Source organism: Coenobita brevimanus, chromosome 57 (genome assembly GCF_032717465.1).
Source record: "Coenobita brevimanus isolate Jiangsu-jjx chromosome 57, ASM3271746v2, whole genome shotgun sequence".
Taxonomy (NCBI): Eukaryota; Metazoa; Arthropoda; class Malacostraca; order Decapoda; family Coenobitidae; genus Coenobita; species Coenobita brevimanus.
Window position 1 is genome coordinate 22,937,601 of NC_137010.1, and position 24,624 is coordinate 22,962,224.

The following is a 24,624-nucleotide window of genomic DNA, read 5'->3' on the forward strand; positions in this document are numbered from 1 at the left end:
AAGGTATGAGCTAGAGCAGATGGATGGGGTGGAAGACGTATGTAAGATATTTACGGAAGAGATAGGCACAGCGTGCGAGGTAGTTTGTGGAGTGAGGAGGAGATGCAAGGGTGTGCAAGTGACAGCATGGTGGAATGATGAGGTGAAACGAGCTGTGGAACAAAGGAAGAAGGCATATAGTGAATGGATAGCGAGTAGAGGTAGGGGAGAAGATGAGAGAGAGAAGAGAGAGGTATATGTGAGCAGGAGAAGGGAGGTTAAGAGACTGGTGAAGGAGAGTAAGAAGAAAGTGGATGAAGAGTTTGGGAGGAATCTGCGTGTGAAATGGAGGGAGAGTAAGAAATTGTTTTGGAAGGAGGTAAAGAAGGTGAAGCAGTGTGAAAGGGGAAATAGTAGGGGAGTGAAAGATAGGAATAATAGATTGTTAGTGGAGAAGAGAGAGAAATTGAGGAGATGGAAGGTGCACTTTGAGGATTTGTTGAATGTAGAGAATGACAGCAGTGCGAGTATAAGTGGTTGGGGAATGGCTGGGAGAAGAAGAGATGAGAGGAGGCAGGAAGAGATCAGTAGGGAGGAAGTAGTGGAAGCAATGAAGAAGATCAAGTTGGGAAAGGCCCCAGGAATTGATGGAGTGTGTGGTGAAATGCTGAGGTATGGGGGTGAGATAGTTGTGGAGTGGATATGGAAGTTGTGTAGGTTGGCTTGGGAAGAAGGATGGGTTCCAGAGGACTGGAAATCAGGTATAATTGTTCCTTTATACAAAGGAAAAAGGGGAGAGAGAAGTATGTAGTAACCATAGGAGTATTTGCCTTCTTAGTGTGACTGGTAAAATATACGGCAGAATACTCATTGATAGGGCTAGGCACATGACAGAAGAGCTAGTTGGAGAAGAACAAGGGGGATTTAGGAAGGGAAAAGGGTGTGTAGATCAGATATTTGTTCTTAGATGTTTGGTGGAGAAGTATCTAGAGAAGGGAAAGAAAGTGTATGCTGTCTTCATGGACTTGGAGAAAGCTTATGACAGAATAGATATGCAAGGTATGTGGAAGGTATTAAGAATATATGGAGTGGAGGGGAAATTGTTGAGTGCTGTGAAGAGTACTGTATGTACGAAGGAGCTAGGGCTACGGTGAGAGTGGATGGTGAGCTGAGTGAGTTCTTTGATCTCAGTGTGGGACTGAAACAGGGTTGTGTGATGTCTCCATGGCTGTTTAATATATACATGGATGGGGTTGTAAAGGAGGTGCAAGGTAGGGCAGTGGATGTGAGGGTGGCTCTAATGAATGAGGGTGAGATTCGGAAAAATTCCAGAGTTGCTGTTTGCTGATGATACAGTATTGTTAAGTGAAGATGAATGGGAGTTGCAAGGTTTGATGAATGAATTTGGGACAGTGTGTAGGAGGAGGGAGCTGAAAGTTAATGTAAACAAAAGTAAAGTTATGGTGTTTGAGAGGAATGAAGTCACAGATTGTACAGTGAGGTTGGATGGTGAGGATATGGAGAATGTGAGTGCATTCAAGTACTTGGGTAGTGTGATGAGTAAGGATGGAATGTTGGGGGATGAAGTGCATGAAAGGGTACAGCAGGGAAGGAAGGTTGTTGGTTCACTGAAAGCAGTGATGAGAAATAGGGAGGTGAGTATGGAAGTTAAGAAGTCACTGAATGGTAGTATTGTGATCCCTACCCTGATGTATGGAAGTGAGGTGTGGACCTTGCAAGAGGGGTACATGTCAAGAGTGAGAGCAGTGGAAATGAGTTACTTGAGAGGAGCATGTGGAGTGACATGGAGGGAAAGGCTGACGAATGAAGAAGTGAAGGAACGTTGTGGGGTGGATGTGGATGTGGTTGAGAAGATTAGGAGAAATACACTGAGGTGGTTTGGACATGTGGATAGAATGGAGAATGAAAGACTGACTAAGATGGTGTATGTAAGTGAGGTGGAGGGACGGAAAGGGAGGGGTAGACCAAGGATAAGGTGGAGGGATGGAGTTGAGAGGTATATGAGGGAAGGAGGGGTGAGCTGGGAGGAGGGTAGTCAAATGGTGGGTGACAGAGCGACTTGGAGGTGTTTTGTCTGCCGCCACCCTATGCAGGATTAGGGTGTCGGGCTATAGATAAATAGTTTTGTGACCTGACCCAGTCCACCACAGAGGCCTATAATGTATGCTCTGATTCACCCTGGCTGATGCTAACATAATTAACCTGACTTTACTACCACACATATATATCCACTGTACTGTAGTTATAGGGTTATTCAAGACAGCTTTTAGAGTTTAGAGTATATCACCGACTGACAGATCTTCTTTCAGTTTAACAAGTCTGTCTGGTGTAAGTCTAACAAAATGCCTGTACTCAAAAGCATCCAAATCTGTGAAAGATTTGAAGTAGTGCTTGACCTACAAGCACCTTACATACTGAATGAGAAGCTTTTGTTTAAAAGAATCAAGAGCAATACACTGATATGGTATGGACAGGTTCACAGAATACACACAGAATTGCTAAGAAAGTCCTAGAATGTTAGACTAAAGGTACTGCTGGAAGAGAAGGACTGCATGTGGTGTGTGAGAGGAGAGAGGAACAGTATTTTCATGAGAGAGGGTAGAGTTGTGACTGAGTGAATGAAAGAAGTACATTAGGAAAAAGTAGCTCAATGATGGCTTTAGTAATGCCAATCCACGTTGGGCAAGGTGTCGAAGGTGATTATGAAGATGGTAACTGCTAGTTCACTTTTTGCTGCTCACAAAAGTATGAAAGAACTGGTAGTGAACTATAGACATAAAAGAAAAGTTCCAGCAGAGAGAAGAAAGACAAACACAAGGTGCATGGCCAACCTTTTCGAGTAGGTGGCCCTGTGGGAGTGTGCAGAGCATCGTAGTGAAGCATCGTCACCATTTCACGTTTAATCAGCTCTTCAGCACGCTGCTGGTCTGAGAGGTGTACATCTCCATGCATGGGCCGTAAGACGGATGTGTTCACTTCCTGGGGTCTGGGAAGGTTGCGTTGAACTGCCTGTGACCGCTTCTTCAACTCTGCTTCACGCCGACTGGCTGCATCGGCCACAGCTCTGAGAAAAGAATGTAACTTGCCATTAAGAAAACCAATGAACACCCATTATTTGGTAAGGAATATTTAAGATTTATTATCATCTCATCTATAGAGACTCAAAAATGCTTGCATGTGTCAGTCTTGGTCACCTAATTGTGGCTCTCCATGCTGCTAAATCTCTGGCAGCTTCCCTATTCAGTCCCTTATCCCCAAGGTCACACACTATGACATCGTCCCTGGTCTTTTTCGGTCTGCCACTCACAACCCCACCCCCAATGTTCACACTTCTCATTTTCTGCACCCAATTGCAATCCCCCATCCCCACCACATGCCCAATCCATATCAATCTATCCCTCCTCATCACAACACCAGTACACCCCGACTTCCATCCTTCCTCTCAACTCTTGTTAACCTAGCCCCACCAAGCCTCGCATTCAAGGATGCACTGCATATCCATCTAGTCACTGTCATTTCTGTATGTATGAGCCTATGAATGCCCTCTTCCTTTACTGCCCAGGTCTCACTACCATACAGCATTACACTATTAACAAATCCCGCAAACAAAGATCCTTTAACATGGCGAGGGATCCCTCTAAATGTCAGGAGAGGCAACAGCTCCTAAGCTTCTTCCAACCACTCCTCACTTTAACCAAAGAGCAAGCTCAAGCCCCACCTTCAACACATAACATTTCTCATTAGGTAACAAAACTCACTCAAGATACTCACCAACAAGATCAAAGCTTTCACGACTGACAATCTCTACATGCCCTTCCTGACACACTGCAAACACAAAATCAGCATTGTGGCACGCTTCACATGAAAGGATTTTTTTCTGCAAGGAAAGCTAACTATGTGGAAGCTTGTCAAGAAGACGTGTCTTCACATGAGCTTCCCCCCCCCCCATGTGTATAGATTAATAACAACAGAAATAATAATTAATCCATCCATCTATCATCCAATCCTATGTCGTCCCACGAGGAGCGTAGGTGCCGGGGGCTAGGTAAGTTGGTCCCGGAATTTAACCTGCTTGTACACGGTGGTGCATTTGATGTCATTAGGGTCTTTCCTCGTAAATGCACAATGATGCCTTTAGCATCATAAAACCAGAAAATATTTGCAAAAAATAAAAATAAATTAAAATAAGTTTTCTGTCGATTTGCATCATTTTTGGAGACGTCATAGCTTGCCCGGCTCTTGTCAAAAGTAACGAGTTGGCAACAGTGAGTCCCGATACCCTCGCCGGTGCAGACAGATTTTTCAGTGCCAAAATGAGTTGTGAGTGGGGAAGGTTGTGCGTGGTCTTGTCCCTTTAAATCTCCTCTGTTACCCCCATCCCAGCCGTGTGACATATTTCACTATACCAATAGTGCTTTTGTATAGTTTTCGGGCAATATTGTTAATAGATTTGGCGTCTGCAAAAGGAAATTAAGTGTCTGTGAAGCGTACCTGGCAGTTATCAGCTGCTGGCCCAATGAAGATTGTGCTACTGTTTCTAATCAACTACACTGCCTCTACCCTGCACCAAATGTGAGTATTCAACTATAAAAATAGTGACAGTGAATCATGTGAACATAGTGTGCATATCTAGTGTACAAGGAATTGGTGAAATACATGTAGCAGTTTAGGGGGAGGCAGGGAAACCACCCTATAGTCACGACACAGCATGGGTAAACTATAGTTTTTCGCATTTTTCTCAAATAAGGCATAGGAGAATGCTGATTATATCATTTGAAAGCCCATGAAATTCTGCATAACACGATGAAATAAAATCATAACACTGCCAACAAAAGTATTTCACTAGAGCTCCCCGAACAAAAACTGTTGTCTGTCGGAAAAAGGTTTTACTTTTTAACTTATTACTCGAAAACCAATATGACAACTATCCCATTCGAAAGCTACTAAAATTCTCTTTCAAATGATATTATAACATGCAGAGATATGTTAGTAAACATTCAAGCTATGATGTTTGGAAGTGAGGTGAATGTTCCCAAATGTTTATTCACACTGCCCTAATGTAGGTATAGTTTTTGTGTGTGTGTGTGTGTAGAACAAACATCGATGAATAGGAATATGTGGGTTTTGTGGCAAAATAAATATGTCTGGGCGGTGAAAATATGCCAAGAATACACTATTTTGGAGTGCACAGCAGGCGGCAAGGGGAGGGGAGAAAGGCAATGTGTTGTGGAACGCAAAACATATTGAAAGGGTTATGATGAGTGACCAACCTCACTCACCCTTGAGTGGCATTACATTAGCAAAAAACCCAAATCATCCCTTGGATATAAACTTACACTGGCTCAATCCGATTGGAGCACCTTAATTACCCACTACACCACCAGGCGCCATAATTTAGTTACAGTAAAAGTCCTATCATTCGACAACTACGGGACCAGGCTGTTGCCGAGATACTGGATATGCCGAATAATCGAAAAACCTACCCACTCACTTCCTTAAATGTATTGGTGAACACTGTCATCACCACTTATGGTATTACAATCGTGTTTGGACAGAGTACTGCATACTGTACAATACTGTAATCAATACAGTACTATACCTGAATCTGAAAAATAAATAAATTAGTGAACATATACAAGTGTAATGACACAGTAGGCCTACAATCACAGATAACACTTCCTGGATGGCCGAAATGATACGGAATATTACCTAGCCGCTCAGTACATCATTTGTATTGGTGAACACTGTCATCACTACTTATATTATGACAAATGTGTTTGGAGTGAGTGCTGTGTACAGTACTCTCTCCAAATATAAAATAAATTACAGTAGTTGGAAAAATGCATTAACTGGCCGGTAAGGTCTTTCTGATGAAAGTCAATCGTACATTTAGCGCTAATTCTTTTGTTCGTTTTTGTGTTTAAATGTGGAAGGGAGAGTATTGCAATCAATAATGTATTCCATTAACCCCTTCATAACCCCTGGCATTGAACAACCCTTTACAGTACCGGTATCAATGGCGTGGAGTTAGTGAGAGCTATAAAAAACCGTGAACAATTATGGGAAGGGAACGAAGGTCACTGGTATGTTTACATGACTCTACGATACAATTCCAAGCAGTCAGGCTGTCTCTTGATCTCAGATGTTTTCGTCCATTTGGTAAATGCACCGTAGCTTATCAATTCTACTGTGAATCACAGCTTGGGTTTAGGAAGCTAAAAAACACATTGCTAGGTGCGCCAGATGATTCTATTCACATCTATACAGTAAGAAATTTAAATGGAAGAAAGTTAATCCATCTTTGAGTATGTAGAGTAAGTTTCTTCCATGCTTCTGAAATCAGTTTATTTTTCTTCACCCGCCAACTCCCGCTGATGTATACATACGTCAAAAGGTTTTGTCACTGTGATTCCTGTTAACATATATAAACGCGCATCAATTGCAAGGTCCCTAACTTGCACAATTTTTAATTTTGGTGCATGATTTTTGGTACGTGTACACGGGACACCTTCTTCTACAAGATGCCGGGCAGGGTCAATGCCTTACCCCGCATGACCTCCCCCCCCCCCCGCATGCCATTGTCTCGGCAATTCACCTGTTACCAGTGACCTGGCCAGTAAAGACATGTCATGCTAAGGTACGAAATTCAGGGCCACAGTGATTCCCCAATCGATGACAATGTAGAGGACAAGTTTACGTAACATTAGAGGAAGAAACAGTCAGAAATGATGATCAGGTAATGTCGCCAAAAAATGTCAGGTATGTTAATGTGTTTGGTGAGTGAAACAATGCTTATATTGCCTATATTACAGTGAGAAAACCAATATACTCTCATACTACATATAAATTCATACCAAATAAATAAATAAATACCGTTTATGAGCGGTGTGGAATAGTTGCCCTCCCATAGAACTTGTTTTCTTTGGAGGCAGCCGGATAGAAAACCCAGTAAGGTAAGGGGTACCGCAACCTGTATCGAGTATTTTAAACCTCAGGTGAGCGATTTCTCTATGAATTTTCGATGTTTCTCACCAAAAGTGGAGGCTTGAGCCAAAAATTTTTTTTTCCAAAATTGGTCAGGATTGGGGGGAGTCAGTGGTGGAAAATCGGTCGGGACGGGGCAGGTTAAAGGTGTGAAGAGAATCATCTGGCATGTCTAGCAATGTGTTATTTTGCTTCCTAAACCCATGCCATGATTCGCTATTATTCACGGAAGAATTGATAAAGTTACTGTCCATTTACCAAATGGACGAAAACATCCGAGATTAAGCGACTACCTGACTGCTTGGAACCGTATTGTAGAGTCATGTAAACATAACAGTGACCTTTGTTCCCTTCCCATAATTGTTCATGGTTTTTTATAGCTCACACTAACTCTATGTCATTGACATCAGTACTGTAAATGGTTATTATGGGGTTAATGGAATACATTATTGTTTGCATCAATACTCTCTTTCACATATAAAAACAAAAATGAACAAAAGAATGAACGCTAAATGTATGTTTAACTTTCATCAGAAAGACCTTACCAATTCATATTCCTCCACTTTATTTTATGTAATTTTCTGACTTTAGGTTAGGTTAGGTTTGGTTAAATTATTAGGTACAGTTAAACCTGGTTAGGTTTATAGACAGATAGGTATATAGATAGGTAGATAGACTTAGGACAGTCCCTTCCACCACTGTGCTGAGGAATCAAAGTACAAGGGCTGTCACAGTCGTACAGCTATTAACAACAGGGAAACAGATTTAACATGCAAAGTTTGTTTTGGGAAATGCATTACAGTACCAGTGGTTGACCAGTAAATGTCATTTCAGAAAGGTGTCAAGAATTAGCGAATTTCAAGAATTAGCGAGGGGGCTTGGAACGTAACCCTCGCTAGTTTGGGGTGGTGGTTACTGTACTGTGATACTGTGCAATATTGTAATCAATACAGTACTATATCTGAATCTGAAAAATACAGAAACTAGTGAACATATACAAGTGTAATGACACAGTAGGATTACAAGTCACACATAACACTTCCTGGACTGCCGAGATGATTCCAGACATCCGCCAAACAAACAAAGATTTACGTAAATGGGACTATTTCTCAAAACTGCCGAAATATAGGATCTACTGAATAATCAGCTGCCGAATAATATGACTTTTACTGTATATGGTTACCACCCAGAGTAGTAAATGGTTTCCTGGTGTACAGGAAACCATTTGGCTTGTCACTCAGTGCAGAGTCATCCACAGGCAGAAGGCAGAGGAAAGACTGAAAGAAAGAAAGACAGAAGAGGGAATGTAAAGTCACCCGTAGGCAGAAGGAAGAGGAAAGAATGAAGGAAAGACAGACAGAAAAGGAAGGAGGGAAGAGAGGAAAGGGCAGATACCCAAAGTGGCACTATATCAAGTGAGTGGATGGTGAGCACTCTCACCTACCGCAATATTAATTAATAATAATAATAATAATCCATCCATCCATCATCCAATCCTATGTCACCCCATGAAGGAAGTAGGTGGCCAGGACTAGACAAGCTGGTCCTGACATTTAAGATGAGAGTGACCAGCCTCACTCATCCCTGAGTGGCATTACATGGGCAATAAACCCCAACCTTCCCTTGGATATAAACCTACACAGGCTCAGTCTGATTGGGGCACCTTAATTACCCACTAAACCACCAAGCACCGTAATTTGGTTATATGGTTACCACCCAGTGTAGTAAATGGTTTCTTGGTGTATAGGAAACCATTTGGCTTGTCACTCAGTGTAGAGTCATCCATAATAATAATAATAATAATAATAATAATAATAATATTATTATTATTATTATTATTATTTTCATTATCATTCTTACTGTTCATGATGATAGTAAAAATAATAACAACAGTAATAATTACAATAATAATAAAGATAATAATAATAATAACAATAACAATAACAAAAATAATAATAATAATAATATAGTACAGTAAGATGTCATAAAATTACAATAAAACCTCACTATAACGGACTAATTGGGACCCAAGACATTCCAAAAAAAAGCGAAAGTCCGATAAAAGCGACATCTAGGCCTCCCCCTGCTAACCCAAGTAGGATGAAGGGACAGGGAAGGTTACAAGCAGGGGTGGGGAAGGGTGGGGGGGAGAAGTGGGGGTGAGGGAAGACTAGGGGAAGGGAGGAGCAGCGGGATGTGGAGAGAGACAAGCAGGAGTGGGGGATGGCGGGGGGACATGGAGGGAGACAAGAAAGCCAAACAGTCCTAACATCCACCACCCCGTCTCTCTCTCACTCACTCACTCACTCTCTCTCCCTCACTCTCTCTCTCTCTCTCTCAGTCACTCACTCACTCTTTCACTCACTCACTCACTCACCCACCTTCTCACACATACACACACACACACACACACACACACACACACACACACACACATCCCCTCCATCCCCCCTCTTCTCTGCCCGACCCTAACACACACACACACACACACACACAACCCCTACATACCCCTCTCTTCTCCCCCTGACCCCAACCCCCCAGTCCCTCCTCTATCCCCCTCCATGCTTTTTTTTTTTTCCCCAATTTACTTGAAATATATTGGGCATATCGAAATTCCGAAAACACCACAAGAAAGCTTGTGAAATTCTGCTTCTAGACATATGCTTTGCTCTTACACGGTGTGGACAAAATTTTGGGCTAGGATTTTGGGAAGCTATTTGAAGCTATCTTTATACTTGAACAAGTTTATTCTCACTCCATTTTTGTACTTTTATTCAACAGCTTTGCGTGTTTTTATTAACTTATCTTACAGTATTAACACCACCGAAGATGATGGTATACAATTTGTACCAATATAGCCAATTTCTGAGGTCAAATTTTGCCATGGAAATTATTTTTCTTTGTGACCGGGCAGAAGTCCCCATAACTGGGATGAGGAGGGATGGGGGGAAAAGGCAGGGGATAAAGGGAGGACTGGGAGAGCTGCGTACACCACCACATCTGCATTCCAAACTTCTGACACACTTGTTTCTAACCTAGGGAGAGGGGAAGCGCTTAGAATGTACTTTATTGTTACAACTTAATTTTAAACACTTTTCAAATATTGTACTGTACTGTACACTTTATACACCATATTATTTATGATCTTATATATTAAAGATGTTCACTTTGTCTTTATATTTCACTTATCACTCATCACCTTCGGGTTTTCCCGATATATAGTATAAGAAGTTAGTCCGGTCAGCTCCTCAATTCTGATAACAGCAAATTCCAGTACTGTACATTGAAGTCCATTATATCAAGGTTTTACTGTAAACAGCATTTCTTGATATCAACCCTTTAAGATTCCAATGACGCATTTTCATGTCATTTCAAATCCAACCTCAGAGAGTCCGATAACGCACTTATGCGTCATTTTAAGAAACTTTTGTAAAATATTCATCATAAATCACAATTATACGGAATAACAAAGAGACCCAAGCATGACGTCAGGGAATGGTTGCTCTATGCGTGGCGGGTACTACACAGCAGATCAGAGTCATGGGTTTGTCTCTTTATTACTTTATTCTTGGTGAATATTTTTCCATAGCAAGGTATAAACTTTTGGTTTGCGCCTAACATCATTTTGACTTTTTAGTTGCCTTGTTTTCCTTTTTTGAACATACTAAGATAAACTACAACTACTCAGCTTAAAAATTACACCAAAACCAGCATTCTATCATGAAAACTATACAGTAATCCCTCTACTATCCAATGTAATAGAGCCAAACGCATGTCCGGAAAGTGGTCCCGTCCGGATAGTCGGCCCCAGCCTCCTGGACTTGTACTTAAGGACCCCAGCCCAGCCTTACTTTAAAAGCCATCTAAATAACTCCCTACTGGACATGCATAGCACCTATTTAAACCTATTTAAGACCCTATTCACACCAATAATGGACATAAATCATGAAATAAATGAAAAGGAACCAAAGAATGAGGAATTAGAAGTGACTGTACCTCAGCCAGGGTACTTAAAGCACGTTTGTGGCCACCTTCTCTAAGGCTTTGGCAGTGGTGAAAATGCTCCTGAAGCACGTACAGTAATCCAGTGTTGCACTGCACTTAATCCTTTGCATTGAGTTATAACTGTTTAACACTGCACATTGTTCATAACTGCACCACGCCAGTTTCAACCGCCAATTTGCACTCCACAGTTAATCCTTTGCACTCTAAATTCTAATTTCTTAACACTGCAAAACACTGTAAATTCCCATGTGATCTAGTGGGAAGGTATTGCAGTTTATTCACAAAAAACAAGCACATGTGGCCTCCATTGCGATAAGCATCTACTCGTGACAGAAGTTAGGCAGTAACTGTTGATTTTTTTTTTTTTTTTTTTTTTTTTTTTTTTTTTTTATTACCGCCTGGTATCCCCGAAGGGCTAAGGCATTGCCCCTGAGTAGAAGACTTTGGATTGGAGCATGTAGCATTTTATGACCGGATGCCCTTCCTGATGTCTACCAATGACCCTTGAGTGGATTCGATCCTCCGACCCTTCGGTCAGAGCGGAGCGCCCTAACCCACTGAGCCGCGGGAAACAGAGTTGCCAGATTGCAATGGCCACATTACCAAACTCCTCAGTTTTCATTACCAGATTTAACTTTTCATGATCAAATTCATAAAGCTAGCATTTACTCTTCATTAATTATATATACAAGTGGAAATACATGTAATCATTCTCTTTATAATTAACAGCATGTTAATTATTTTCAAGCTATGTAGGCTAGCAGATTAATCAGAGAGAGCAAACAATCCACCACCTCCATCCTGTGTATCCTCATACATGTGAAAAATCCATTTGGTAATGCATTATTCTGATTCATTACCAAACGAATGTTTCATTACCAAATTGGCCCACATTTGGTATTGAAAAATACCAAATGGCAACTCTGACAGGAGAGGGGGAGGAAGGAAGGGGTGAAGGGGATGTGGTGTAAACAGCTGTTCGGCACCGCGCGGCAATTTCAACTTACGGGTCGGGAAAAATTTGGATTTGGGGGGGATTTTTTTCTTTTTGGGGCCATTTTTGGGTTCCGAAGGTCCAGGCCTACGATGTCCGGTAAATGGGGTGTTCGGAAAGTAGGCATCCGAAAAGTACAGGGATTACTGTATTTACACAGACCAATCAAAGAAAAAGATCGTTAAGCAAATATGCGGCCGAGAATCATACAAAATTGTGCATCTCTTCTTTCGCTTTACTGCATAGTAATATGCATAAAATACCATAAACTATATATCATTATAAAGGTAATTAATTGCAGTTTTGCATGGTTTAAACCCAATTTACACATCTTTATTAGTTTTTTTTTTTCGTGCCAAACATTTTTGTATGGCATGGTATAAAACTTTTGGTTTTTACCTAACTTCAACTGTTCATTTGAATTTTCATTTTCTTTCTTTTCCTTTTTTGAACATGTTATGATAAAGTAAAAACTATTCAGCTTCAAAATAACACCATAACCAGCATCCTATCATAAAAGCCGTATTTACACTGACCGATCAAAGAAAAATATTGTGGATGCGAATATGCAGCAGAGAATCATAAAAAAAAATTGTGTTTCTTTTTTCTTTCACTTTACCATCCAATAAAATACACAAATAACCATAATTGTAAAGGTATTTATATTGTAGTTTTGCATGGTTTAAAGAAGATTTATATATCTTTATTTTTTTTTTTTTCCAGAATATTTTTCTACGGCAAGGCACGAAATATTAGGTTTTCGCCTAACTTCAGCTCGCCATTTTGACTTTTCATTTTCATTTGGAACAAGTTAAGATAAAGTACTGTACAATTATTCACTTTATTCACTTGTTTAGTTAGTTCTTTTTATGGGGTGGGGTACTAACCCACCACCGAGGATGAGGCGGAGGGATGGAGTTGAGAGGTATATGAGGGAGGGGGGGGTGAGCTGGGGGGAGGGTAGTCAAATGGTGGGTGACAGAGTGACTTCGAGGCGTTTTGTCTGCGGCCACCTTTGCGGGATTAGGGCATCGGGCTATAGATAGATAGACAATTATTCAGCTTTAAAATGACACCAAAGCCAACATTTTATCATGAAAAGTGCATTTACACAGAGAGATCAAAGAAAAATGTCACAGTGCAAAGATGTGGCTCAGTGCAAGAGCAGCTGACTCTAGCACAGACATAATCCATCCGGCCCAGAAACCTAATAGGGTTAAAAATGCTTTTCTATATTACAAATACAGTACTTAAGAAAAATACATATGCTACTTCACACAAAATATCCACAGCAACAACGCTACCCAGCCACAGATGAACCACAACTGCTGTGGCCACGTGGGAAAATACCGCCTGTGTGAAGTACTCCATAACTTTGTGTAGTACTCTAAAACGCTTGGTACGTTGCGGTTTGGCAGTGCACATGGATAGTGAATCTCTACCATGCAGAAATTTTGCCATGCGGACTCCGTGTGAATGGTCCCACTTAGCTTCATTAATTTCTAAACCTCTCAGATAATCTGTGGAAAAAAAAAAAAAAAAAAAAAATCTTCACGTGAAGCAACCGTATCTCACAAACTACCTCTAATACCACTACATCTCTTATGCACCCACTTTTCACAAATACTGCACAAGATGGAGTTACTTTCCAAACCCTCATGGCAAACCACATTTGGTCAAACTCTCTCTGCTCTGAAAGTACTGCCACAAGCCCTAGAGAACATCACATTTGTTTTATCTACATTTACTCACAAACCCTTGTGCCTCATTCCAACTATCCATTTCCTAAATCCTTCCTCCACCTCCCTTTCACTCCCTGCAATCAACACCAAGTCATCAGCATATAACATCTCCCATGGGAGTAATTTTTTGATGTCATGTGTAATTCATTTCTGTCAAAGTCACATTTTCAGGTATCACTTTCCTTCTTGTGCAGCAACAAACTTAACCCAGGTTTACCACAGCCCTGTTCTTAATTCTCAGAACAGCCTTTCAAAATACAGTACTTATTCCATCTGCTCCTTATTTTGCTTCCATTCCTTAGTATTCCTTGACTCCCACATGTCCCATGTTTACACCAGTACTCTTTTCCAGATTCATTCCTATATGGTCATACCTCTTTCAAAATTAGTTTCCTATTCACTCAATAGCTTCCATTAACATTTATTCCTAAACTGTCCTTTACTTTTCTCTTTTTTCTTTTTACTAATCTATTCCCACACTTCCAAACTCCTTTCTTGCATCCATAAAGTATATATATTTTTTTCCCTTCTCATCATCCACTTCTCTTTCAACTTCCAGGTCTACATTTACAGAATTTTTGGCACTCATGCCCATTACTGTGACCTAGCAGCAGGAGCATTAGTTCCTGTTAAGGCTCATCAGAACATGAACCCAGTGGAATGCAATTTTTTTTTTTCTTTCTTTTTTTTTCTTTTAATGTGTTCGACTCCAGGCAGAGGCTTCACAGCCTGCTTCCAAGGCCCAGTAGTCCTCCTTAATACTATACACCTCTACATGTCACAGCTTCGGCGGTAACACCCACCGCCCATACTGTATACATGCTACAGTCGTTCTATTTTATGAAGGCAGTTTGGGTGGGGCGCTCTGGGACCTCACTCTGTTAGCTCTGTTGCCACATTGTCACCACACACGTGGTCTCGCTCTCTCTCTCATATTTATATTAACTACTACTAATTATATTTTCTTTATTTTCTCTCTTGTTTTCAACTTTTTTCCACACCACTCCTGAGGTAAAAGTCTATAGGTGCGTTTTTTTTTTTTATAGCTTCCATGGCGGGAGACTGACCGAGTATGACCCGCTCATGCAGGGCTGTCCCTCATGACACCACCTGACAACGTCGCAAAAGCAACGCTGACAAGTCTTATGAGATTTATACTATACTATAGCTTTTTTATTGAATTACATCTACACAGAGTGTTTAAAATTCATTTATAAGTAGTTACTAGCTTAAAATGGGAGAGTGAGAGAGAGACAGAGGTGAGCACAAACAATTACGCATGTGTCGCCGGCGATGTGGCAACAGAGCTAACAGTGTGAGGTCCCAGATCGCCCCACCCAAACTGCCTTCATAAAATAGAATGACTTTAGGGCTGTCTCATACAGGACTGGTGTATTGGTATTAGTGGGGGTATTTTTACGACATGTCGGCGGGCCTTCTGGTAGATCAGTAAAGTCTGTTTTTATCAAATTCAAATCCTTAAACTGTTCCCTGCCCCAGCGAGGATTTGAACCTGGGTCTGGTGGGTCCACAGGCCACCTCTCTACTGACTGAGCTACCCTCTGCAATTCATCACCCTCCTCTCAGGGGACTGGAATGGAGATGAGGAATGTCTGTATAACACAGTAGTGGAGTCACCTGCTTATATCAGTACCATCATATGAAGGTTCCCCTTTCCAACAACACAGTGACCTACATGTAAATACACTAAGACCTCGAAATATCAGACTAATTGGGGCAAAGGTCTTTCCAATAAAGGTGACATCCAGACTTCCCCCTGCTAATTTGGAATTTTTCCGATTTATAAAACATTTGTCCGGACCCCACCCAAGGTTTTTTCAGTGAGGTGTCACTAAGTGTTTTCACTACCATTGCAGGACTACCGTATTATACAATCAATACAATAATCTAATGGTACTGTATAATATACCCTGTATAATAATACTCTACTTTACACTGATGAACCTTTTATTAACCTTCTTTTGATGTACAGTATATACAGCAGCTGAAGTGGTCCATTAGTGGAGTCTTTAGTGTAGACATGATTGAATTGGAGGTAGGTGATGCACTTTTAAAACTTCTATCTATCTATCTATCTATAGCCCGACGCCCTAATCCCGCAAAGGGTGGCCGCAGACAAAACGCCTCCAAGTCACTCTGTCACCCACCAATTGACTACCCTCCCCCCAACTCACCCCCCCCTCCCTCATATACCTCTCAACTCCATCCCTCCACCTCATCCTCGGTCTACCCCTCCCTCTCCCTCCCTCCACCTCACCTACATACACCCTCTTAGTCAGTCTTTCATTCTCCATTCTCTCCACATGTCCAAACCACCTCAGTGTATTTCTCCTAATCTTTTCAACCACATCCACATCTACCCCACAACGTTCCTTCACTTCTTCATTCGTCAACCTGTCCCTCCATGTCACTCCACATGCTCCTCTCAAGTAACTCATTTCCACTGCTCTCACTCTTGACTTGTTCCCCTCTTGCAAGGTCCACGCCTCGCTTCCATACGTCAGGGTAGGGATCACAATACCATCATGCAGTGACTTCTTAACTTCCATACTCACCTCCCTATTTCTCATCACGGCTTTCAGTGTACCAACAACCTTTCTTCCCTGCTGTACCCTTTCACGTACTTCATCCCCCAAAGTTCCATCCTTACTCATCACACTACCCAAGTACTTGAATGCACTCACATTCTCCATATCCTCACCATCCAACCTCACTGCACACTCTGTGACTTCATTCCTCTCAAACACCGTAACTTTACTTTTGTTTACATTAACTTTCAGCTTCCTCCTCCTACACACTGTCCCAAATTCATTCACCAAACCTTGCAACTCCCATTCATCTTCACTCAACAATACTGTATCATCAGCAAACAGCAACACCGAAAGCTTCCAAATCTCACCCTCATTCATTAGGGCCAGCCCCACATCCACTGCCCTACCTTGCATCTCCTTTACAACCCCATCCATATATATATTAAACAGCCATGGAGACATCACACACCCCTGTTTCAGTCCCACATTGACTGTTTCAGTCCCACATTTTAAAACTTAAAGGCACTTATACTAAAGCCATACAGTACTGTACTGTTGTACTTTAAGTCACACATAAGAGAGAGTAAGAAAAGAGTGGATGAGGAATTTGGAAGGAATTTGAGTGTAAAGTGGAGGGACTGTAAGAAAATGTTCTGGAAAGAGGTGAAAAGAGTAAGACAGGGTGCCAGTGAAGTTAGCAGGGGAGTGAATGATAAAAATGGTAGATTACTAGTGGAGAAGGGAGAAAAAGTGAGCAGATGGAGAGAACACTTTAAGGAATTGTTGAACATAGAGGATGGAAGTAATGCGAGTATAAGTGGCTAGGGAATGGCTGGGAGAAGGAGGGAGGTGAGAAGACAGGAAGAAATCAGTAGGATACAGGTTGTGGAAGCAATGAAGAAAGTTAAATCGGGGAATGCCCCAGGAATTGATGGAGTGTGTGGTGAAATGCTGAAGCATGGGGGAGAGATAGTAGTAGAATGGATGTGGAAGATGTGCAGATTGGCCTGGGAGGAAGGTAGAGTCCCGGAGGATTGGAAGTCAGGTATAATTATTCCCTTGTACAAAAGAAAAGGGAAAAAAAAAAAGTGTGTGGTAATCATAGGGGCATTTGTCTTAGTATAATAGGAAAAGTGTATGGTAGGATACTTATTGACAGAGTTAGAGAAAGAACAGAGAAATTAGTTGGAGAAGAACAGGGAGGACTTAGGAAGGGAAGAGGTTGTGTAGATCAGATATTCATTCTTAGATCTTTAGTGGAAAAGTTTCTAGAGAAGGGAAAGAAGTTGTATGCAGCTTTCATGGATTTGGAGAAAGCATATGACAGGGTGGATAGACAAGGATTGTGGAAAGTGTTAAGAATATATGGAGTAGATGGGAAGTTGTTGAATGCTGTGAAGAGTATGTACGATGGTGCGAGGGCTGCAGTGCATGTGGATGGAGAACTAAGTGAATTTTTCTCTTTGAAAGTTGGGTTGAAACAGGGATGTGTCATGTCTCCATGGTTGTTCAATCTGTACATGGATGGGGTAATAAAAGAGGTACAAGGTAGGGTAGTGGATGTTGGAGTGGCCTTGGTGAGAGAGGATAGTGTTTGGAAACTCCCTGTACTGTTGTTTGCAGATGATACTGTGTTGTTGAGTGAAGACGAAAGGGAGCTGCAAGGCTTGGTGGATGAGCTTGGGAGTGTGTGTAAGAAACGGAATCTAAAGGTGAATGTAGGGAAGAGTAAAGTGATGGTCTTTGAGAGAGGTGAAGTCAGTGAATTTACAGCGATGTTGGATGGTGAGGAATTGGAAAATGTGAGTACGTTTCAGTACTTGGGTAGTGTGATGAGTAAGGATGGAGGTTTGGAGGGTGAAGTGCTTGAAAGCGTACAGCAGGGAAGAAAGGTTGCTGGTTCTTTGAAAGCAGTGATAAGAAACAGGGAAGTGAGCATGGAAGTGAAAAAGTTACTACATGACAGTATTGTGATACCAACTCTAACACATGGAAGTGAAGCTTGGACGTTGTTGGAAGGTCACAAGTCAAGAGTGAGAGCAGTGGAAATGAGTTATTTAAGAGGAGCCTGCGGAGTCACATGGAGAGACAGGCTGACGAATGAGGATATAAAGGAGCGTTGTGGTATGGACGTGGATGTGATAAGAAGCGTTATGAGGAACACACTGAGGTGGTTTCGGCATGTGGAGAGGATGGAGGGTGAAAGACTGATGAAGAGAGTGTATGTGTGTGAGGTGGAGGGGGGAAGAGGGAGGGGGAGGCCGAGGATGAGATGGAGGGATGGGGTGGAGAGGTATATGAGAGAGAGGGGTGTGAGTTGGGAGCAGGGCAGTGAAATGGCGGGGGACATGGCGACTTGGAGGCGATTTGTTTGTGGCCACCCCAAACAGGATTGAGGCGTCTGGCAATAGATAGAGAGATAGATAAACTCAAATTATACAATGTACAGTATTATAAACTTATACAGTAACTAAAGGTGTTCCATTAACTTAAGCACTTCGCATTATTGTACAGAAAGTCTCCGATAAACGAAGCCCCAATATACGAAAATTCGAAGGTACTAAAGTGAAAAATATAGGACAAATTCCCCTATAAAAAAGGGCATATGCTTCGACGGTATGAAAAGAGCTACAAGAAAATGATTCAAATTTGGCACTCGACCGACCGCAGTGCCACCATCATGTATGGCGAGGCAAGTAACTACCTCCGCTTCATCCCAGTTTGTTCCTGCTCCCCAGCCGTGCAGTGCTTGCCTTCTGTACTCTGAGAATCTTTCACATCTTTCATCATGCCACCCAAGCATGCTTCACCTTCATCATCATCTGTGGAGCCTCTCAAGAAGAAGCAACACTGAACCCCGACACTGGAGCCCAAGCTCGAAATTAACAAAAGGCACGAGGAAGGCAAGGGCGTGAGAGAGATTGGGTCTCACCTGTATATGCTGTACATTACTGTTTTTATTTTTCACACAGTAATTTGATAAATAAACAAGTGCTTAAAATTCACTTAACTTTTATTAACATTTCTACTGTAGATTTATGAGCTTACAACGAGCCTAGTACAGTACAGAGTAGTTAGTTGACAGTTTTTGGGGGGCTCCTGGAATGCATCTCCTCATTTTCTTATGTTTCAAATGGGGAAAAATGTTTCAATATATGAAAAATCGATATACGAAAGATTTTAAAGGTACCTAACCCTTTCGTTTACCAGGGACTCTCTGTACTGTAATGTTGACCACTTTTTTAACACTTGGGAAATACTTTATTGTTACAAATCACAGGAGAGTAATTTTAAACACTTAGGTACTGTACACTTTATACTGTACTCTACACTGATAAACATGCCTTTTATTTACCTTATTGTGATATGCATGCAGTAGCTGTAGTGGTCCATTACTGCAGTTTCTACAGCAGATATGATCATATTGGAGAGGTAGGTGATGCACTTACAAGACTTTAAGGAACTTACAATAAAGCAATGTATTGTACTATCTTAAATTAAGTCACACAAGCAGAACTTAATTTTGAAATTTAAACACTATAAACTTAAAACTAAAGCTGTTCCCTTGATGTTAATACTTAAAATGACTATAATGCAGCACTTAGAAAATACACTGCACAACCTAAACACCTCTGTTCTGTACACTTTAAATACCTTATTGTTTACGATCTTCATTCATGTTGCACTTAGAAACTTTAATGAACATCTTAAACATTTCTGTTGTGTACACTTTTACATTATTACAAACTAAAGATGTTGACTTTGTACTAATCATCATCATCATCTTCATCACCTCCACCACCACCACCAGTTCACTTGTCACTCTCTAGCAGTACAAGTGGGACTTCTGGGGATACTATGTGTAGGGATGACGTCGAGCTTAATGACGGCAAGGAAACATCACTCTCAGAGCCAGAGGAGCAGTGTGAAAGTGTGGCTGAAGTAGAAGTGCAGCTGTGTGCAGCAGGCTTGAAAAGTCACAAATTTTTGCCTGCTTTTTCCTCTCCATCACCACCCTCTGCAATTCTTGCCTCAGCTGATGGATGGTCGTGTAGTACTTGCCAAATTGAGCACAGGAATCGTCATCTAGGAAGCAGAGGATGAGATCCATTGTGTCAATCATGCAGGGATGGAGGGGCCCAGTGGTGCTTCCTCTCCCTCCTCCTCCACCCTCTCAGTTGAGTGTGACACCTCTGCGGCAATTTCCTCCTTGGTGAGGTGGTGGTAACCAGGGACGTCGGCATCTTCACTGAGCCACTCCTCTACTTCGTCATTTGAGAGGGAACCCTGGTCAGCTGCCTGCAGGAGCTAGTTAAAAATCTCCCAGCACAAATCCTTCAAACCCATTACCAACATACCTGGGCAACTTTAACATCTTCGTTCACCCATTTTTCAGGGTGGACAAATGCACCTCCTTCCAGGCCTCTGCCCAGTTGAAAATGGCATCCTTGATGCTATAGGCCTTGAAATTTTCCATAGTTTTCTGTCCTCGCCTATCAGTGTACCCTTCCTTCCCCATGCTTTCCTCCACCACAACCGGGTACTGCCAGAGGTACTTCTTCCTCTAGAACCTCTTGCAGGACTCTTATTATCCCTTGATCCATGGACTGGATCAAGGACATCATATGAGGGAGGAAGATTGCTTTTATATTCCTGTCCTCACTCATAAGAACGTCACTGGCAGGGCGTACCGGTGCATTATCCAGGAGCAGTACAGTCCTGACGTCCTTCCGAGCGATGCTGTAGGCACGCTGCTGAAATCTAACGGCCGGGCAGAGCTCCCGAAAAGATCGCAATGAAAATTTTAATAAATTCCATGATGTGGCCACGTCGCAACTTCAATTTATAGTTTATTTTGTACCGTACAGTGTTTGACTTCAGCCCCATACAAATACGAAATAAAATGTCATGCAGGGGTGAAATCAGTTCTGAAATAAAATCTGAAGAATTCCACCATGTGGTTTAATTGCAACTTTGTTCGATGTTCAGGATTATATTTTGTATCTGACTTTGCACCCCTTACAGGGTTGAAGTCAAATACGAAAAAAAATGTCATGCAGGGAAGAAGTCAGTTACGACATAAAATCTGAAGAATTCCACCACGTGGCTAAATCGCAATTTTGTTCGATGTTCAGGATAATATTTCATATCTGAATTCACCCAATACAGGGTTGAAATCAAATACGAAATAAAATGTCATGCAGGGAAAATCTCCCCCCCCCCCACCTATGTGTCCAACTCTGGGCATAGGTTTCACAGCCTGCTCCTAAGGCCCAGTAGTCCTCCTACATACCCTACAAATCTATGTATCACAACTTCGGCGCTAACACCCACTGTCCATATTGAATACATGCTAGGGCTGTCTCACAAAGGACTGGTGTATTGGCACTAGCAGGGTTATTTTTATGACATGTCAGCGGGTCTTCAGGTTGATCAGTAAAGTCTGATTTTATGCAATTCAAATCCTTAAACTGTTCCCTGCCCCAGCGGGGATATGAACCCGGGTCCGGTAGAACTGCAGGCCTCCTTTCTACTGACTGAGCCTCTGAGCCATGAGATAAAATCCAACTGTAATACCATGAGTGTAATAAGCCAAAAAAATGCCACTGTGATACTGTATTTTATATTACTGCACTGTAGTACTTTATATTAGTGAGGTTTTTATTGCTTACATAGTACTTAAGAATACTGCAGTGTTTTATTCTATTTTAAACTGTATTTTATGAACTTAACTTTTACACTGGCTATACTGTACAGCACTGTATTGCATTTATTTTATTCTACAGTATTTTATGAACTGAACTGAAATTACCTCCTTGAACCACCGCAGAAAGATCTGTGTGAACCAGGCTGAGGGATTGTGGCAACAGTCTACAGACAAGGAGTCCATGAGGTTCTTGAGATCCCTGGGATTCCTTGCCTTGCCCACCATAGCATGAAGTATGCAGTGGGACCCATCGGCGTTGGCACATACGAGGATGGATATGTGGTTTTTCATCCGCTTGTGGCCTGGCATGCTTTGGATCCTGATATGGGACTGTGTGTTCCAGAGTAAATAACACCAGAAATACCCAGTCTCATCGGCGTTATAAATGTAGAACAATTGGAGTCCGTTCTCGTTGATAATATTCCTGTGTTTCTCTACGAAGGGCTCTACAGCCTGTATGGTCGGCACTCAGCAGCTCCCCAGTTATTGCCTCGTTGACACTGCCATGCCTGGTGCAAAACTGGAACCACCCCCCAGAAATTGCCTTAGAATTGTTATGGCCAAGGTGTCTTGCAAGGTGTTCAGCAGCACTCTGTATGTCGATGCCATGCACAGGAACACCTTCGGCACACTGCTGTTTATACCACTCGAACACAGCATCACTGAGTCCCTCGAAAGACTGCCTCCTCTCCCAGAACATCTTTGTCTTGCTCCCTCCGATTTCAGTTGTCTTGGCCATTGCCTACAATTTCTCCTTTGCATGGACCAGGTCATAAAACATTGACTTCTTCATACTGCACTTCTTCATGAGGGTCGAGCTGTTTGTCCCCTTCTCAAACTCCTCCAGAATCGTCAGCTTCTCCTGCAGGGTCAAGGACTTATTCTTGGCCTTGGTAGAGGCAGCAGTAGAGGTTGATGGGGCAGCAGAAGCCGTTTTGTAACTCACGGCAGGTAAATATCCGAGATGGTAAGAGTGTGTTGGTGATGATCTGATCGCAACGGAAGCGCAAGACAGAGACAGAGCGAGAGGAGGCCGCAGCGACACAGCCACCAACACATGAACACACAAACCACATGGATAATACCCTCATAAAGTGTGATTTCTCCAAAACAAAAGAGGGTACTGTATTTTGGGCATCACTGGTCCAGACTGAAATCTTATTTTCCGGAATAATTGCGATACATCCAGCATGTAGTCTGGTTGGTTCTGGTGCACTTCTGCAGGCAAAAAGGAGGGAATTTTGGGTATCACCAGTCCAGACTGAAGTCTTACTTTCCAGAATAATTCTGATATATACGACATGTAGTCTGGTAGCTCCTCAATTCCGATAAAAGCAAATTCTGGTCTATTTGAAGTCTGTTATTTCAAGGTCTTAGTGTACACTGAGATAATGTAACTCTTAAGTTTATACTATTTTACTACAGACTTTAATGTATGAAACATGATTCTGAAAAAGCAAACTGACAGTGAAAGGAACATTATCATCATCATCATCATCATCATCCAGACCTCCTTTCCCACCCTAGGGCAAGGTGAGGAGTAGCAATATCCAGACAGCCCAAATTTGCCCAATTCAATGGGCCACTCTGCCATTCACTCATCATTCAAGCCCCCAGAATCCTGGCTCTATCAAATACACTAAAAACATTCACCACATTCTGTAGCTTCACGCATACGCATCAGATAGAGTCAATCCAGACGCTGTCACATTAAAAATGGAAGCCAAAACAGAACAAATTTTTTTTTTTTTTTTTTTTTTTTTTGGTCCGACTCTGGGCAAAAGCTTCAGGGCCTATTTCTCGGGGGCATAAAAAACCTAGATGAAAATATGCATTAGTCAACATAAATGAAGATAACCCTTCTAGATTTCCGTATTCTTTTTCTCTTCCTCTCACTGACAGACACACAGTCAACAATATCTAATATCCTCCCTCTCTGTGTCAGATACCACCACACAAGTGTAGTACACACTGACCTTGCATCAACATCAGCCTGATCCTCAACAATGTGGTCAGAGCGGTCCCGGTCCTCCTCCCCACCTTGAGTCTCGTCCTGATCTGGCACAACAATCTCAAAGTCGTTCCTTGGTGTCGGTAGTGATTTCAGGCCCATCTGCAGCGCATCTCGTACACTTCTCTGGTAGGCTTTTAAGGCATGCCGGTCATCAATCGGCATCAAGGCTGTCTCCTCATTGATGTTCAGCTTGTCTCGGATTGGTGTTGCTCCAGGCGTGGTTAGTGGCTGACCTCTGGGTGTTAGTGCACCTGGAGTACGCCCAGGGGTTGATATTTGCGTCCCCTGAGGTGTGCGGAAAGGTGTGCCGAGAACAGTATTGGGTGTCTGGATGACAGCCTTGCTAGGCTCAATGCCACCAAAATCTTGCTGGTTTAGTGGCGTATTCATTCCACCCTTGAGCGGAGTGTCAACGTGTGTGAGGGCCATTATGTCATGTGCACCCTGCATTACTCGGTCTGTGTCAGATGGAGTGCGTGGGGTACGCAGGGCCGGGCCAGGGGTTACACTATACTCAGCCAGCAATCCCTGAGATGGCCCACTGCCGCCCACCTCTTCTGCCAGTTCTCGTGCTGCCTCAGATGCCTTGCCTAGTTTCACCACCTATGGAGAAAAAAATATATATA

General features: G+C 42.1%; 1 protein-coding gene across 1 annotated transcript in view; it reads right to left on the reverse strand.

Moving 5' to 3' along the window:
• The window catches only part of Cdc5 (cell division cycle protein 21), a 141,537-nt gene that overhangs the window by 70,471 nt on the left and 46,442 nt on the right, over positions 1 to 24,624 (reverse strand). The window contains exons 5-6 of the mRNA XM_080274235.1: positions 23,961 to 24,601; positions 2,832 to 3,064 (exon numbers count right to left, since the gene is read on the reverse strand). Coding sequence (XP_080130361.1) covers positions 2,832 to 3,064; positions 23,961 to 24,601 — 874 coding nt within the window. The remainder of the gene's footprint in view (positions 1 to 2,831; positions 3,065 to 23,960; positions 24,602 to 24,624) is intronic.